General features: G+C 42.5%; 1 protein-coding gene across 4 annotated transcripts in view; it reads right to left on the bottom strand.

Annotated features, from left to right (window-relative positions):
- CCSER2 (coiled-coil serine rich protein 2) overlaps positions 1-19,781 on the bottom strand; it is a 158,389-nt gene that overhangs the window by 79,871 nt on the left and 58,737 nt on the right. For all 4 annotated transcript variants that reach the window (XM_040320511.1, XM_040320509.1, XM_040320507.1 and 1 more), the window contains exon 4: positions 12,402-12,607. In XM_040320511.1, coding sequence (XP_040176445.1) covers positions 12,402-12,607 — 206 coding nt within the window. The remainder of the gene's footprint in view (positions 1-12,401; positions 12,608-19,781) is intronic.

The following is a 19,781-nucleotide window of genomic DNA, read 5'->3' as shown; positions in this document are numbered from 1 at the left end:
TGGGTTATGCCTGGGGGAGCCACGCCCCCTGGGAGGAGCGGCACGAAGGAAAGGTTTTAACGATTTAAGTGCTGTTAAATTCTGCCTAAACTCTCCTGGTAGGAAGAAGCATAACCCTAATGTCAAAGAAGGCTGTGTCCGTCTATGAACGGAAGAGAAAAGTTGTTTCTGCACTACTTTTGTCGATTTCAGGTGAGACTCAGGGATGGACTGGCCATCGGGACTACCGGGAGCTTCCCAGTGGGCCGGCCTGGTTTCAGAGGACTATTTTTTTTATTTTCGGTGCTCAGGCAGCTAAAGCCTGTGGCGCAATCCCACTGCCCAGTCTAATGTTCTGGTCAACAGCCTTTCCACGGCGGAGTGATTTCTTACTGTGCTGAGGAGGGAGGAGTTTAAAGTTGTAGCCGGGTGGCAGGAGGTGACAGTGCGTAGAGGACGGTGGCGGGCGGTGCACTACAGTGGTTGCAGTTCACAGGCAGGCGGCACATCGTATGTATTCTGCTCCACTTCATTGAAGGTGTAAGCAGACCCACAGCACAGACTGCTAATACTGCAATTGGGAAGTCAGTGCAAGCAGTTTTTCCATGTGACAGACTTCAAACAGCAACTGCTGTGCTGTGATCATCAACATGATGATAATGATCACAGCAGAGGGAGAAAAATCCCCAGTGGCTGCAAAGGTGTTGCCACTGCCACCATAGTACATATTACGACAGTGATGGGAGTGTGTGTGTGTGGGGGGGGGGGGTTACCCACAGTCCCCCCAGCTGCTGCCACCATCACTGCCATCATATGTACTATGGTGGCAGTGGCAACACCTTTGCAGCATGAGGGGAATGGTTGGGGGTATCAACAAGACCTGAAAGAAAGCATCTTAATGAATCTGTGTCATAAATCTGGCAAGTTGACTTTCAGATTAAAACAACCTGGTGGCTGTGCAGCTGCTTGATCACTTTGCGCACCCATCAGTGGACCTGGGACGGGCATTGCAGGTGCCGCCAGGTAGAGGGAAGAGAGATCAGAAAATGTCCACTCGCTGATTTCCCCTTCCTCTTAATGACCCAGAAGTGGCGTGTAAAATTTACACCTCCAGGGCCTGGTGTCGTCCAGCCAGTATGGAAGAGACCCGTCATGCGCACTGCCCATCACCTCACTTCATAGTGCGCAACTCGGCTCAGCCTCACGTTAGCCCTCCCACTTCACGCAGTGATGTGAGAAGGAGGAGAAAAATCCAGAGGAGAATAAGTGAAAAAAAAAAAAAGGATTGAGGAGTTTGAGTATATTTTCAGTTAACACAATTTCATACAAAAAGCCATTTATAATTACAGTGGAATGTTTTTACTTTTTTTTTTTTTTTGCGCAATTTGTATAGTTTATATACTGTTTTTGTGTGTGTTTGCAAAATTAAAGTGGGCCGGTCTGGATGAAGTCCAGGGCCAAATTTTTGTCCCAGTCCAGCCCTGGTGCGACTTGCATAGACATCTGTTCATGAAGTCGCACAGAAGTCAGCCAAGTCGTACCGACATGCGGCTTTGAAATCGTGCGATTTCAAGTGAAGCCGTACTCAATGTATACAATGTCTACACAAGGAAAAAACTAAGTAAAACACACTCTTCCTTTGCGTTTGGATTGAGTGAGAACAATCCTGTGTCGATGGGCTTTTGCTCACATCAAAACAGCTTCTCTTCCCATGCATGTCTATCGGAATTGCAAAAGGTTATTAAAAGGTTAAATTTAGGGGCCGAAACAACTAATCGATTAATCGACAACTAATCGATTATGAAATTAATCAATTATCATTTTCATAATCGATTAATCCGCCAGTAACATAATCGGGTTAAAAAAAAAAAAAATGAGTCCATTATAGTACAAAAAGAGCAAATCGCTACTGTAAACATTACTTTCACTGCCCCACAGTAAAAAAAGAACCCCTTACTGTAGCGATTATTTGCTCTTTTTGTACTCATTTTTGTTTTTTTAACCCCATTATGTTACTAAACATCTCAGGCCTGGGTCACACCTCTGTGTTGAAACACACTACAGTTCATTTACTGTACATGGTTTCCTATGGGCCATGTTCACATCCATGATTTTTTCAGCTGCTACGTATTTGAAAAGGGCTTTTTTTTTTTTCTTTTAACACAAAAACAGTGCTATTTTGGTTCAATATACTTCAATGGAGAAGCTGCAGAAAAGCATGTAATGCGTGTTTGTGGCAATTCGTGTTTTTTAATCTTCCCAACAACAATAAATTGGCCAAAAAATATATAATTTTTTTTTTCTTTTTTAAGGTTGTCAACCAAATAATCGATTAATCGAAACAATAATCGGCCAACTAATCGATTATGAAAATAATCGTTAGTTGCAGCCCTAGTTAATTCACCTTTTGCACGGGTTACACAAGCAATCTGATAGGAAACCCCCCTTTAATGACTGAGCACCTGCATGGGAGTTACATCATCTCTTGCCAGCCAATCAAGAAGGCCAAAGATGTTACCACCATACTGCTGGAGCAGGGGTTTCTGTGGATTTGCGCTCTGCTTTAGGTGAATCTATACATAGGAAGATTGCTAATAAATGCTATGGAAACTTGTTTAGCTCCAACAGCACATTATAATTAAAGGCAATTATGAGTAAGTCTACAGAGTCTATGCTCATGGCAGAAAATAAAAAGCTCATAAAAAGACCATTATATGCAATGATTATTATATTTAGTACTAACACTTCATTCAGGACACTTCAATTCAAAGATTTTTTTTCTCCCTAAAGTCACGTAAAAACACAATGTTTAGCGAATTGGCCAGACATCCACACAGAACCCAGCAAGCATGAAATACATTCACTGTGCCGAAATCTCAACAGCTACAAAGACATATATGACGGTGAAATTAAAGGGAAACACTTGTCAGCTTTTATTGCTGTCTGTACAGCTTAGAGACATTTCACCCTCTCCATTTATCTAGTTAACAATTATCATCGAACGTGAAAGTAAAAGAAAATCTCAAATTTTGGGTTGACATCCGAACAGGAGGGGAAATCTTCCAATGGGGACACTAGTTTGGTGACGCACTGCGATCCCCGCATTTTGGGGGGGATGTCTTCCTACTTCCTGTTTAAGCTACGGTGAAGGGAAATCTCCCCAATGGGACACAGATGGCAAAAAGAAAAAAAATGGACATGGGGTATACTCTATCCAAAATGAAATAAAAAAAAAAGTTCTGCCTTTAGTTACACTTTAATATCTTCAACCGTGTTATGTGAAAAAAAATAGTTTGTGTAATTTTACCTTTAAAGATACCGAGAGTAAAAAACTATTAAAGTGGAGGTTCACCCCAATATATTTACATCTGACTAACTTCCTTATAGTTGTAAGAAGCACAGTCCGCAATTTTTTTTTTTTTATGCAGCCCGTACCTTGTAATCCATGTTTTCAATGTACTTCTCCCCGCGGGAGTAGGCGTTTCTATGCCTAGGGGGATTGTCATCTGGGAGGTCAGCCAGATGATTGACGGCTGTTCCCCCAGCGGATAAGGCCCCACCCCCCATATTTCGTAGGCGCGCACGAGTCACAGCGTTTCTGGAAAAAGCCGAACATGCAGAGCGCAGGTGCCGTATAGAGCCGACTCACATCTCTGCATGTTCGGCTTCTTTAGGAAACCCTGTAACTCGTGCGCGCCTACACAATACGGGAGGTGGGGCCTTAACCGCCGGGGGGGAACAGCCGTCAATCATCTGGCCGACCTCCCAGATGACAATCCCCGTAGGCATAGAAACGCCTACTCCCGCGGGGAGAAGTACATTGAAAACATGGATTACAAGGTATGTAAAGGATAAAAAAAAAAAATAATAATTCCGGACTGTACTTGTTACGAATATAAGGAAGCTGGTCAGATATACATGTAAATTAGGGTGAACCTCCGCTTTAAATAAAAGCTACGCTATATTACCAAAAGTATTGGGATGCCTGCCTTTACATGCACATGAACTTGAATGGCGGCTTAGTCTGTAGGGTTCAATATTGAGTTGGGCTCCCCTTTGCAGCTAGAACAGCTTCAGCTCTTCTGTCCACAAGGTTTAGGAGTGCGTCTATGGGAGGTCAGGCACTGATGTTGGACAAGAAGGCCTGGCTCGCAGTCTCTGCTCTTATTCATCCCAAAGGTGTTCTATCGGGTTGAGGTCAGAACTCTGTGCAGGCCAGTCAAGTTCCTCCACCCCAAACTCGCTCATCCATGTCTTTATGGACCTTGCCTTGTACACGGGTCCAAATAATTTGGTGGAAGGGGGATTATGGTGTGGGGTCGTTTCTTCAGGGGTTGGGCCTGGCCCCTTATTTCCAGTGAAGGGAACTCCTAAGGTGTCAGCATATAAAGACATTTTGGACAATTTCATGCTCCCAACATTGTGGAAACAGTTTGGGGATGGCCCCTTTCTGTTCCAACATAACTGAGAACCAGCACACAAAGCAAGGTCTATAAAGATATGGATGAGTCAGTTTGGGGTGGAGGAACTTGACGGGCCTGCAGAGTCCTGACCTCAACCCGAGTTCATGTGCGTGCAAAGGCAGGCACCCCGATACTTTTGGTAATATAGTGCAACTGTTATGGCTATTTGAAAATATGACGTGAATCGCTTTTCGGATGACACTTCACAGGTCACCACCTGTGAAATATCATCTGAAAAGCGATCCATGTCCAATTTTCAAATTGAAATTGTTAAAACAGGCAAGAGGCCACATATCGCCATATGTGACCTCCTGCCTGCCTGTTTTAACCCTGAAAATGCCAACCCACCCACATACATTGCACACACTTGCAGCACAGCCCCATTTACTTGAAACAGGGGATTACAATTTTGCCAAAGTGTTGCTTTGTATCGCGAGCCCTGAGTAGCTGCATGCCCTTGCTGTGGGGAGCTCAACCGCCTGCTTCTACTGCCATCCAGTGGCATGTTTGAATAAGCACTTACCACCAAGGTGGCTAGTTTATCCAACATTATTACATTTTTTGGAAGTTGCAAGAGGTGTTAAAGAGGAACCGGACTATGTAAAATGTACCCAAAATAGAAAATGTGCTCAAAAGATAGATAAGCAGTGGGCACAGGACTCGTCATCAGCATTGCCTGTGCCTTTTACCATTACTGACATACGATGATTTCTTCTGAAGGGTCTGTGTGGAAGTGGCCTCCTTGGCAGAGTTTCCTTGTGTCAGAGCCTCCAGCAAGCAGAATGGTGATCAGCAAAGCAATGACATCTCAACATCTCCTGAGACAATCACAGGCACAGCTAGGAGTATGTACGGTAGGTACATGGCTTTTTAGGTACCCTTTTATACCAGAAGTGCATTGTTATTTGTTAACAGAAATTTTATACAAAAGATAAAATATTTCTGGTGATGGTTTATGAACAATTAAAAACAAATTCCTGGTTTCCTGGCAGTTAAAATAACTTGTTTGGGCCATCTTGAACCAAACAATTTATCTGCACAATAGAACGGATTGGCTGCTGCTTAGGCTCCAATAGACTGTAGCAGCTGTACCACAAGTACAGTAAGTGGTGCCGTGTTCTGGCAGATGTATCAAAGACATAATCTTTACCGTTGGATAGAGGTAGAGATTGTACCACATCACTGCCATTTAGGAAAAGTTGTGTGTTTCAGTGAATACAAGGATTCATGTGACTGGCCAAGGCGTAGAGGTGGGCAGGTGACATCACAATCTCCACCTCAGCCAATCAGAGGAAATCTTGTATTAGTTAAAAATATACATGTCTTTTTCTAAATGATGGAGATGCAGTACAACTGACTATGTCCAGCGGTAAAGTTAAAGTCTCTCATGCTGCTGGAACACAGCTCCGCTCACAGTTGGCGTTTTGGTAGCTTAAGCAGAGTTGGTGCGATTTTATCAGTGAACTCAAATCCAACTACAATCGCAAAATGCATGTTCGCGTGCCATTCATTTTCAAGTCACCTAAAATGTGGTGGGGGTTTTGCCGCAATTTATGCACAGGAAAAGCAAGCAAGCCAAAATGAGCCAAGCTCGTCACCCAAAAAAGAAGTAGCTTATCATATGATTATCATGGCAAAACCGCACCACATTTAGGTGCCATTTAAAATGAATGGCACCCGAACATGCATTTTGCTATTGTAGTGCAATTTGAGATCGCAGGCAGAATCAAGATCCCAAAACACCAAAATGTGAATGAAGCCTTACGGTATTGCAGCACAAACTACTACAGTATATTACAGTCTGTGCACCAGCCAATCTGTTCTGACATACAAATAATTTGTTTGCTCCAAGCTGGCCCAAAAAAATGTAAAGTGCCAGAAAATGCTTTAGACATCTCTAGATCTTCGTTATAATATAGTGAAGCTTCACTATACTTAAAATGATTGTAAAAAGTTCATATTTGTATTTTTTTTTTTTAAAACAAACAGGTTATACTTACCTGCTCTGTGCAAGGGTTTTGCACAGAACAGCCCCGCTCCTACTTTTCTGGGTTGCCCCGGTGGCACCACTGGCTTCTCCTATTCATCGAGTGACCCCACGGAGAGCCGCTTTCCATAGAGGGCACTCACGAGTCCTGCTGCTGCATCCACCGACATAGACAGCAGGACTCGGCCCCGCCCCTGGCTTCCAGGTCACTGCATTTGATTGACAGCAGCAGGAGCCAATGGCAATTGCAGGATACAGATGCTTGATGCTGAAAGCCTAAGAGACCGCAACAGCCCTGGTGGATAGATCTCTGTAGGGAGGAACTCTTTTCCTAAGGGCTAGAGATAAGTTGCCGATTCAACGCCTAAAATAACAGCATGGGAAGCTGATGTCCTCATCGACAACTCAGAGGCTGAACAAAAACGGGCTCAGTCTTGCCAACAAAGGCCATGGCTGCCAAGTTGCCCCTGAAAGCAATCACTATACCTAGGCAATGTAAAACAATTTCCTTGTCATGTTTTGAGGCAGAACAAAGAGAAAGAAGAAAAATGTCCTCATTGAGGTGGAAGGAAGAGACCACCTTAGGTAGGAAGGTTTCAGTCTCAAAAACCATCTTGTCCGTGTGCAAAAGGAAGGGTTCTTTACAAGGACTACCTCGGAGGCGGCTTTCATAAAGCCCAAAACCCTCATGCAGAAGCAAACAGAGGTGTTGTTTTCACCTGAGGGTCCGCAAGTATGACCTTGGTTGAAGGCTTAGGCTTCCCAAATAGGCATCCACTGCTAAAAGACATGCGTAGAATATCTTTTTGACAAGCAGGATCAGCAGAACAAGCTTTTAGCCACAAAATACTTTATATATGCACGGTGTAAAGAGACATTCTAATGACTTGGTTAAAGTCTTACTAAACCCACAACATTAAAATCAGTCTGTATATGCAGTAAAGCATGCTTGTTATACCCACTGTGGAACCCAAGGGTTTAATCTTCTGCATTGTGTAAAAAGGCTGCTTGATCTTGTATGCACAGATCCCCCTGGAAAAGTCCGGAAAAGACAGAGCCTTTGGAGTCAGGCTGCACATGCTCAGTTTGGTGTGTTTTGCTAGGAGAGTTTTTTTTGTTTTTGTTTTCTTGGGAGAGTGCATGTGATAAGCACAGGGCCAATCAGCACTGTCCATACAGAGGGTCAGGAGCCCTGCAACCTCATAAGACAGCTCATTGCAGTATGAAAACTTCTCCTACATGCTTCACCAGGAACTGATAGAAATCACAAGACTGCTAAATACTGCTGATGAGAAAAGCTATTTAGCAGTTTATATTTACTAAAATAATTGCATTTCCTTGTTCTGTGTACTGTGGGAGACCAGATATAATGAATGCAGGGTTCTGGGTTTAGTAACACTTTAATTACATTCACTAAAGCATCAACACAAAACCAAAAAAGAGCTGCAATTCTTCTAAGAGTAGGGTCAAAGACAGATTCCTAGTCTCTGTTCATTTGTCAGGCAAAATGAACAAGGCAGCATTTGTTGGCTGCAGGGCTGGACCTGTAAGAGTGAATACAGCCTGTAAGAGGGCTTTAAAATGCCTAACGACAGAATCCTTAAAAAGATGGAACTGCAAAATGTTTACAGAGAACTAAAATTGCAGGATCCACTTCTGGAATAGTCTATTCTCTCCCTAAAATCCTTTGTTGGATAAATCTCAGTAAAAAGCTTAGTGAAAACACTCAAGGTTGAGCCAGTCCCTATAAAGTGCACAAACTGTGTGTATATGGGAAAAGCCTTTTGACTTAGCCAGTCTCTTAGTGTACACAGGGACTTGTTTTGGCTATGGAGAGCCAGATGCTGTTTTGGGCAAAGACAGGCATTCACTGTATCAATGAATGCGTCCATGGTAGAGAACATCACAAGTGGTGTTTTGAACTGAGTAGGCCATCTGCAGAATGCATACCATTTGGCCCTTTTGTCTCAGCTCCCTATTGCCTGTGAGCACTCATTACTAATCAAATCTAGATCTCTCCAGTGGAGTACAGAGGAAATAGAGGTCAGAATAGATGGGGTTTGCATTTCTGGATACAGGAGCTGCTATAACACAGGCGCTGACCATGTTCCTCTAGCTTTTTCTCTGTAGGAGATGGCAGCAGGACAGAAAAAGCAATGTCCATGAATGTGTCACCCTGAAGCATAACATAGTTACATATGTTACATAGTGTGTAGTCTGCACAGCCAGACTACACACCACTGAGAGGCGATCCACTGCAGGTTGTAACTCCAAGGCTTTGTGTTGGCATAAGGTCCAATCCTCGTGGACTCCATCGCTTTGTGGTGCTCATCAGCCTTTAGGATGCCTCCTGGTTATTTTTGCCAGGTGTCACCAATACTTTTGATTGATGCAATTCCTTCCAGCAAGCTGTAGTTCTAAATAGTAGTTTTTACATGTGTATATGCATTCATACACTGAATGGTCATTCCATTAGGGGTATCATTGACCTGCCAGAGTCTTCAACCCAATTGGGAATACTCCTTAGACGGCGTGCTGTGACATGTCTCTCTGTATCATCCTCTGTGTTACGGACACTTCCTGGTACAGGACCCGGGCTGGGTTATAGCCACAAGCCTTATATAGCTTGCTTCTGGTAAGCTTAAAATTTATATGGTGTTGGTGCACGAGTTTACCTTGGTGGATACCCTATCATTTTGAATATGGGGACTGTTCATTATTCATCTCCTTCACCTCCCCAGACTTTATATATATATTTTTCTGTTTACTATATGTATTCAAGGACTTTTTTTATTCATATTATCACTTATTTCCTGTATCGATTTACACTTCAGAGTTTATGGTGATTGGTAAATTCGTTTTGGTTTTGTTTCGCTATCCAAATTGCTTATCAATTTATTTCTAGATGTTGGTTCAATATAACACTAGTCACCTTTTCCCATTTATATAGTGGGATCTTTCTTAGCACAGCTTTAAATTTTTGCATAACATTAATCGCCTCCTCCAGATTAAATCTGGGTACACATGGACAGAAATTCTTCCAGCTTAGCAGGAACAGGCCAAACTTCAATCTGTGTGTATCCCTCTCTGTTCAACAGAAGCCAATTGCTAGACCGGTTTCTGTCAAACAGTCCTAGGGAAAATCAGCATTCAATACCCCGAATAGGCTTCAGGCTCTGAGAACTATAGAAAGAGGCCCCAGCCCTGGACCTATATAGCACCTTGCGACTTGATACGTAGATTGCACTATATGCAAAGGTGAACGGCAAATGCAGGATCCGGTGCCTGAAGCAAACTCTCCTTAAAGGGGTTGTAAAGGTACAATCTTATTTTCCTAAATCGCTTCCTTTACCTGCAGTCCTCCTTCACTTACCTCATCCTTCCATTTTGCTTTTAAAATGTCCTTATTTCTTCTGAGAAATCCTCACTTCCTGTTCTTCTGTCTGTAACTACACGCAGTAATGCAAGGCTTTCTCCCTGGTGTGGAGTGTCGTGCTCGCCCCCTCCCTTGGACTACAGGAGAGTCAGCACGCCCACTAACACACAGCTCCTTTCTCTATCTGCAACGTAGAGGGCGTCCTGACTCTCCTGTAGTCCAAGGGAGGGGGCGAGCACGACACTCCACACCAGGGAGAAAATCTTGAATTACTGTGTGGAGGTACACTATACAAAGGTTTGGAAGTAGGGCCGAAACAACTAATCGATTAAATCGACAACTAATCGATTATGAAATAAATCGATTACAATTTTCATAATCGATTAATCGGCCAGTAACATAATGGGGTTAAAAAAAATAAAATTAGCCCTTTATAATAAAAAAAAGCAAATCGCTACTGTAAATATTACTTTCACTGTCCCACGGTAAAAAAATGAACCCCTTACAGTACGATTATTTGCTCTTTTTGTACTTATTTGTATTTTTTTAACCCCATTATGTTGCTAAACATCTCAGGCTGGGGGTCACACCTCTGTTTTTTGGTGCTTTTTGCAGAAACACACTACAGTTCATTTACATGTTTTCCTGCAGAAAAGCATGTAATGTGTTTTTGGGGCAATTTGTGTTTTGTAATCTGCCCAACAACAAATTGGCCCAAAAAAATGTAAAAATTCTATTTTTTTTTTAAGGCCATTATCCGATTAATCGAAACAATCTGCAAACTAATCGATTATGAAAATAATCGTTAGTTGCAGCCCTATTTGGAAGTATTCTGGCCTCATAGTTAATAGAACAATGTATGTATACCAAGCATGAAGCACCGGTTTCAGATCACTGTACAGTATTTCAGCATATCAAGACTCATTGAAACACATTAAATCTCATTTAAAAAACACCAAATTTTGTTTAAGTCACTGTTTTAAAAAAAATCTACAGTTTGAGATCATTGCCATGTTGCAAGACTCAATTTTTCATTTTCAAACATATACAAAAAATCTTTTCTGCTACAGAAATTCAACATACCACTTAGAATGCATTCCTCTGTCAATCAAAAGTCCAGATCCTGAGTTATCAAAGCAGCTTCACGTCCCATTGTACTCTATGAGGAATGTACAATATGCCCTTGCACTATTTATAGGTCATTTTACAATAACAATGATGCAGATTTTCTTCCACTGGTCACCCGACTTAGGATTGCACAGTTTGCTCCTACACTGATCTTTGTACTGGAAATAGCAACAGTGCTGAATTTCCTCAGTAATGCAGCATCTGAGGCCCAAAGCTTTGAAAGGAGTTTTAAAAAGACATTTTAATATTCGGAGCTTTGGTAATTCCTCTCCTGAGGAAGAAGACGACAATGGGGGCAAGCAGGCTCCTACTCGCTTAAACCTTTAAAGGGGGATTCTCTCTGTGCATCGCTTCTTCACCTTTATTGGACAGCCCTGCCACCGCACTTTTACCGCCTCAGCTCCCGGGGGGTTTGGATACTACTCCACGAAACGCGTCAAGCGTTTATATTTGATGTCACATGACAGCAATCATGTGGTCACCATGGGTTTTAATTGCTTGAGTCGTTAATTTATTCAATACTATATGATATCATATCTTTTTTGGGTACACTGCTGATATTAATATAAATCATGTGTTACTTTGTATATTGTGCAACTGTTTTTACTATCATGATGTGATTTACCAATCATGTTTTACCTTACTTTGTATCATATTTATTGATTCAATATGATTGTCATTCTATGCATTATGCTCCAATTTGACACTGTTAAATAATTAGTTTATCTTATAATGATTGACTCATCCTGCCTTAGTGTGAGTTTCATACAAAGTCCCACTGCCCCCATTGTCACCTTCTTTCTCATATAAATCAGGGATGGAGACCAGTGTGCTGGATGGCCATGGCCTCATATAAAGTCCCAACGATTCTTCTTTTCAAGCCCTCTCCTGAGGCACAGTAAAAAAAAAAAAAAGTTCTCTGGCACTTCAATAGAATTCTTTTGTGATGAATAGGAACAGGGCTAGTGCAAGGATTTTTGACAACCTAGGCGAAACCTCTTTTTGCCGCCCCTGGCTCCACCCCCTTTGCCCTGCCCATGTATACCCCACCTTTTTAATGAAGTGTCCATTAAATGCAGCCTCACCAGTGCCCATCAAATGCAGCCTCACTATCGCCCAGGTAGAAAGAAGAGAGTAGGAACGCCAGTGGCTGGGTGTCCTAGGCAGCAGCGCGGTCTAGGCAGCTGCCTAGTTTGCCTAGTGGCAGCACCAGCCCTGAATAGGAAACCAATTTTATCAAATAAAAAATCAAAATGCAGTTTTCAGAAAAAAAAAAAACAATCTTTAGAAATGACAAACGTTTTGTCATTACTGTAAATTAAGTTCATCACACATTAGTGATAATGCTGCAATTCCCCTACAACCGAACACACCAAAATACCAGTGAACCTGGGCAATAGATAGCTGAATATATAGGGAAGCAATATTGGAATAATGGAATGACTCTAGGACAAATTCTAAAACATACCAGGCTATTCATTTCTGATGACTCGTAGCTCTCGCACCGATGGACATTTCCAATTGGTTCCATTCCTTCTTCATCCCACATATAAGTTCCACCAGAGCTGTCGGATGGAGAAAGCTCCAATGAAGATGGTGGATCTCTATAATCCATGTCTGGAGATACGCCGCTCTCCACATAAGAATGGCTTTTGGGATCTGCTTCATTTTGTACTAAAATAGAGAGAGAGAGATAAATTATGAATAAAAAAAACAAATCTAACTTTATATACCGATGTATTATACATTTTAAATATGCTGTACATCGGGATATGTACATACTTCTACAACTGCTGTAATGCCAAATCGCGACTTCACTACTTAGTGTGTCACCTAACTAGATCAGTACAGAAGTATACCACTACATGGTGAAGCCAGAATGAAATGATGGCCCCAGACATCTTAACAAAAAAACAGCTACGGCACTCCCAACACTTCTAACCCAACAGGTTTCTTTTAAAGTGATCTCTCCAAATGTTGCCATTGTATGGATGATACCATCTCCCTAGGCCCACATTTTGTGAGGCTCTCCAGTTTTAATACCATCAAAAGTCATAAGACCTCTGAAGCTGGATTCACGAAAGGTAAGTACTGTATATTGGAAAATGTAAACGGTCTTTTGATTTTTCAAAAAGAAAAAGTACAGTATCTTTTACACCAACTACAGCACCAGATATTAGAGCTGCTTAACTACCAAGCCAGGTACAGATCAGGATACTGGGGCTAAATCAAGGAGCACAGACTTCACTACCTGTGTGATTCTAGAGCAGGGGTCTCCAAACTTTCTACATAAGGAACAGTTTTCTGTCCTTCTGACTTTAGAGGGGCTGGACTATAGCCAGTGGGAGGAATAGTGCCCAATCGCTGACGTCAGTGGGAGGAATAGTGCCCCATCGCTGACGTCAGTGGGAGGAATAGTGCCCATCGCTGGCGTCAGTGGGAGGAATAGTGCCCATCGCTGGCGTCAGTGGGAGGAATAGTGCCCATCGCTGGCGTCAGTGGGAGGAATAGTGCCCATCGCTGGCGTCAGTGGGAGGAATAGTGCCCATCGCTGGCGTCAGTGGGAGGAATAGTGCCCATCGCTGGCGTCAGTGGGAGGAATAGTGCCCATCGCTGGCGTCAGTGGGAGGAATAGTGCCCATCGCTGGCGTCAGTGGGAGGAATATAGTGCCCCATCACTGGCGTCAATGGGAGGAATATAGTGCCCCATCACTGGCGTCAGTGGGAGGAATATAGTGCCCCATCACTGGCGTCAGTGGGAGGAATATAGTGCCCCATCACTGGCGTCAGTGGGAGGAATATAGTGCCCCATCGTTTTAAGCAACAGGAATTATGCCCCATTGTTGAAGACAGTGGGAGGAACAGTGCCCCAAGGGCGGGATAAAGGCAAGCAAAGGGCCGCATATGGCCCCCGGACTACAGTTTTGAGACTGCTGTTCTACAGAATAAAATTACTCTTGCCTTCAGAATACAATAAAGTATGGAATAGCCTAGATGCCTGAATCTTTTACCACTGTCAAGAGCAACAATAGATTGGAGACAAGTGGGGGCATTATCTGTCTTATCTGAACAATTTCTAGTGGCGCACTTAAGCCTGGTACACACTTTTTTTCCGTACAATCCTGCATCATGCATCCAGTCAGGAGCCACTGTACTAACCATGCAAGGTTAGTGCAGCGATCTCCCACGCTGAGCTGTTGTGTTCTGACAGGGGGACGTTCCCCTGCCAGAACACTCTGATCAGCGCTCTCTGCCATTGGCTAGGAACACTGATCGGGACTTGGTCGGCTGCTGATATTCCAGCATGCATGTCCGACAGAAGCCAAACAGCTGGCTTCTGTCGGACAGACCGTCATTCATATGGGCAGAGTGTCGGCTGGTATTTTTTTGTACCAGCAAATGTCGACACGATGCTTTAGATCAGACGTCAATTAGACGGAACACTACAGCTTGACTATAGTCAGCTTCGCCTATTTTACAAACTGTCCTGAAATTCCTAGAAAGTTTATTTTCCATCCGTTATAAAAATCCTTAAAAAAAAAAAAAAAAAAATAGGAGGATCCTCCATTCCTGGAGTAGCCCATTAAGGGGAAACATGTTGGAAGGAGATGGGAGCCGTGATGAGATGATCCATACTTGTTGATGATCTCTTGGTTAGATCTCTCTATTGCCTAAATGTATCCTAGTTGCTGTAAGTGCATTATTTTAGCTTTAATAAACCTTTTTGTCAACGTATCATGCGATGAATCTTCCCAATGTTTAAACCCCACACATACACCGAGTGTAGAGCATCAAGCAAGTCCATGTTGGAGTGGGCGGGGAAGCCAATTAGGAGGCTGCTGGATTGATCCATCAAGGAGGTTGGGTTACACACAGGAAGAATCCACATATCTGTTCATCTCATGCGATATATGATCTCTTAATAACTTGGAGACCATGGTAAATGGCACATTTAATTGTATCTGAAAAACGGATTGAAAATATTTTCACTTGATTTTATAGAAAGATTTGAGCATGGATTTAAATGAAAAACACCAGGACATTTTATATGTATATTTTTTGATGGAAAAAATATATAATTTTTATTTTTAAAAAAATTGATTATTTTTTGATGAATAATTTTGGTTTCATATTATGTTAATTTAATTACATGGTGGTATTTTTTGTGTTTGTTCATAATACTTCATTTTATTGATTCACACGAGACAGCGCATATCTTTTATAATTTGAGCACTGTATTTCAGGGAGTAGTAAAAGTGCAGCAGTACCTATATTTAGCTCAAGGTTCTTCTTTACTATGTGCTTTTATTGACAAGTGCCATATTACGTTTTTCATATAAATTTCAAAAAATCTTGCTTTAACATCATTTTGGTGGTGTTGTTACCGGTTAAAATTCCATATTAGGGTAGGGTGACCGGACATCCCCAGTTTCAGGGGACAGTGCCCTGATTGAGGACACTGTCCCCGGACCAAGTCTTTCCCTGGTTTTGTCTCCAGATTGTATTTAATAGGGGCAGGGGCAATTTCAAAGACAATCAGTGCAGAATTAAAATAAAAAAAATTTGAATTACACACCCCCGCTCCGCCGTGCCTACTAGGGAGGTTGAATTTCTCCCATTATCTGTGCCCCTTTCTGATGATCATGTGCTGGTCGGAGCGGAGGGAATATTTCTTCAGTTTCGGGTGTATGCCCATTCAGCTTCGCTCGCATGTTCTTCTGCCTTGGCTCAAATCCTGGCCAGCCACCTGCCAATCTCCTTGCCTTCCCTGGTGGAGTGATCTTCCTCCGCTCCCCATTCAGTAGTAGCCGGGGGCCCAAAGAGTAAGACTTGAGAGGCTGTGAGGCGGGCGACGACGGGCAGAGAGTCGCTGATTGTTGCCATTACTAGTAAAGAAAAAATATGTCCCCTGATTTCATTTTAAAAATCTGGTCACCTTAAATTAGGGGGCATTTCCATTTTCCCCCACTGTAGTGGAGAGAACATTTATGTGACTATCCGTTTGTATGATTGAAAGTCCATTGCCATGCATTTGAAGAAACCAATAACGCAGCCCCCCCCCCCCCACACACACACACACACACACACACACTCTTGCTTTACTTTCCAGAAACTCTGCCTCTTTTTCTATTGAGATACATACAACCGCAGGGGCAGAAGGAATATGTTTCATAATTTATGGTCAAGACGTATTGAAGAGTCTGCCACAGAGGACGACTTTAAACTTTTTCTTTGGCAAACTTTTGGAAACTGTATCTCTGCAAGCCTCTGGCATTTATCTAAGCATACCCATAGGGGACCTTTTTGAGTGCCGTGGAATGGTTTATGAGGCATCACGTTAGGGGTATATGTGTGGTCCCCCCCACGTGGGTGAGGTCATTGGGGTCTGTACCCTTTTTATTATCTATTCAAAAATCGAAAAAAGAAAAAAAAAAAGGATTTGCAGAATAACAGAACAAAAGAAAACTATTGCTTTGACCAAAAGTTTTATTTTGTTTTGGATAGTAAGGAAAGGGTTTGAATCTGGCTTTTATGGCCATCTGGCATCAGGTTATACAGAGAAATTGTCCCTAGAACTGTAAAGCTGACAACATGCTGCACTGTTATAGTTTCATGAATACCTTGTATTTTTCAACGCACATGCACGGTTCTGCCGCCATCTTGATTACACCTGCAGTACACCCAGGAGCTGCAGCCCATATTCTCCAGCATACCCAGGGAGATGCTTAGGAAAGGCACACCCACAGCAGAACTTTCACTCCTATCATTTGGTAAACCGATCAGTCATGTGACCCCCAGCTTTCAAATGATTGGTCTGTTTACTGCATGGATGTGCAAGTCATCTCCTGCAGGCAGGTTTCCCAGACAAGAAACGCTCACGACATCTGCGTCAAGGGAGGCCTACACTTCCATTAGGACCTTGAAAAACTAGAACTAAAAGGATTCTTAAAAAGGTTCTAAGAATGCTAATTAAAGCTTGCTAAAGAAGTTTGTAAATCGTTTTACAGAGGCTTGCAGTTTTTTAGACTAGTATTTGGAAGCTGAAGCCTGTGTGAACTAGGTTTAAGAAAAAGAAGTGTGCTTGCTTAAGAGCTTTGCATAAAAAAACAAAGTGAAAAAAGATACGGCAGCAAGCTGTAGAATTATGGTGATTTCAGCTGCAATAATCAAAAAGCAGCTGTCCCAATCTGTTCACTTCCATCACAATGTGCAGCTGTTATAATAGATCTTTTTCTAAGTTACAGTTACTACGGAGCAAATGATTAGGTCATTTTCCTAATGAACATAAAGGTTTCTTCTCAGTTACATATTTGAAACCGTAAAGATAGAGAAGTTTTACATAAACGCTAGCTTGCATGTAAAAGAGCTATAGTATTTTTATTGCGTTTGGATACAGTATGTGAGAAAGATCAGCCGAATGCAAATAATCCTCTGAATGCCTTTGAATTATCAATATACATGGGGACAACCCCATTTATTTATTATATATTCTCTGTCTTTCTTGCTGCTGATCTTGTTGTATATACTTCAAGTCTACCTGACATTGTTCTTGGATCTCAATGCGACAGACTATCCTCTGAAGAGTCAAATGAAATGAAACAGCCTGTTTAGCTCATGCAGAGCAAAGCAAGAGATACGACTCGCATACAACTTTCCTTTTTGCTCCACTTTCAGTTTACTTAACTGCTGGGAGCGATGCAAACGCACAGTATTTTCTATACGAAAGGGAATTCAATCCATGCATCCATGGTGCAGTAATGGGCCAAATGTCACATGGAGAAAGTCAATAGCCTTGTGTAAGAGAAGACCTAAACAACTCAAACATGGGCTGTGTGGTGCTGTGGAGGAGAGATTAAAGTAAACCTGTTGCTTGAACTGCACTTGCAAAGAACAGCTTCACTTTAAGTGACACTAAACAATATCCTTGTACTCCAAAAAAAAAAAAAAAAAAAAAATCTATACACATCCACTACTTAATAGCCCTGTAACCTATTTTTCAGGAGATGGTTTCTTACTGTTTTTTTCTGCCTCCTTATAAAACCCTCCACAGGCTCCTGAACCTCACCTCAAGGGAAGTGCACATTTTGGACATGGACACTGTTCTATGCACACTACAAATCCCACAGTACTTAGTCCCTACTCCATCTCGGGAGCATGAGCCTAAGCCAACCTCTAACACTGTGCTGCCATCTGGGAGCGCTCCTTTTTAGAGTGCGGTGATAACCCATAGAACGGCCCACAGTAAATAGGAAAACAGCCCCCTACCTTAGCCTTGTTGGTGCCTTGGCTTGCCCCCTTATCCGCTGCACTTTCCTTCATTGCAGAGCGCACTGCGATCGCGTGACCGAACAAGGGGGGGGGGGGTTTCCAGGATACAAAAAGGTCACCGCGCCGACCAGGAACCAGGCACCTGGGCGGTCTCTTTTCCCTCTAACTTTTTGCTCTATATGATTGGCCTACGGAGACCGCCTCATATTGGTGAGTCCGCAATTAATGGGATACTGTGCTAGATTTATTGATACTGCACAGTATTTAAAGGGGTTGTAAAGGTTTGCTTTTTATTTTCTAAATAGCTTCCTTTAAGCTAGTGCATTGTTGGTTGCATTGTTGGTTCACTTACCTTTTCCTTCGATTTCAAATGGTTTCCCTTTGTCTGAATTTCTCACTTTCTGTTTCTCCTTAGTAAGCTTGCCCCCATCATTTGGCTGGGGGTTAGTCAGCCAGAACAGGTTACTGAGGAGCAACAGGTAGTGAGAAATTCAAAGGAAACACACACAAAAAAAAACATTTTGAAGGGAAATTGAAGGAAAATGTTAGTGAACCAACAATGCACTAGCTTAAAGGAACCTATTTAGAAAAACAAAAAAAAAAAAAACCTTTACAACCCCTTTAATATCTAGTGAGCAGATGACCTTTCTTTTTTCTTAACCTGTTGACTTTGCTCTCTCCCCCTGTGAAAGGCAAGCAGGGGCCTTTGCACACTGCCCATCTGCCAAAAACACAGGGCAGCACTTTCAGGCAGTACAGGCTCTCCCCGAGCACAGAAGGGGGAGGGAGAGCTCAAGGCAACCATCCAGCTAGAGGCAAGTGGGAGGATCACAGTCTCCTAGCAAAAAAAAAGAAACGATTTTTGGGCGAGAAGCTCTCGTCTCCCAGGTCTTGAGAGATCCTGATTCCTACCGGCTGAATGAAACACAAAAAAACTGAAGGAAGCTGGGTGGAGGCTTCCTATTAAAGTTTTGGATGATGAGGCATTTCCTGTTGTGGGAGGAGCCATGATCTCACAGGTGCTGTCCTGAAAGACGTTTTTGAAAAATATGCATTTATGTGTTTTTGTAGAAGCCTGGAAAGCCTTGTACCGGTTATCAGGACGTCGCTGGTGCCATGCAAGACTCCTACAGACTGTTGTGAATATGATTTGACCTTTAAAGTTAAGGAAATACAATCAAATAGGGGGTGTACCATCGTCCTAGTATTTTAATATGAATTGAGGGGTCTCAGGGATTCCCCACAAGCCCTGAAGCTCCAACAGGAAAAAAGTGGGCGGGGAGGACTATATCGGTACTACATAAATTGGTTGCTGACAACCGGAGTAATTCACATTGGGTAAATTTAGAAAGATTTATTCACATAAAGACATCAAACAAGATAAAAAATACATGACATTAAAATACAATACAAACACATTTGACCACAATCAGGTCACCGGTCGTGCAATCCCTTCCATTGAAAAAGGGGGAGATATCGGTGAGAGATTTGAAGTCATGAGACAGGCAGTCTCTAGTCTCAACTAGTTTCGGACTTGGATCCCAGGACTTGTGTATCATCATACACAAAAAAGAACCAG

Source organism: Rana temporaria, chromosome 8 (assembly GCF_905171775.1).
Source record: "Rana temporaria chromosome 8, aRanTem1.1, whole genome shotgun sequence".
In the NCBI taxonomy this organism is placed as follows: Eukaryota; Metazoa; Chordata; class Amphibia; order Anura; family Ranidae; genus Rana; species Rana temporaria.
The sequence above is the reverse complement of the archived record's forward strand: the minus strand, read 5'-3'. Positions and strand labels throughout refer to the sequence as shown.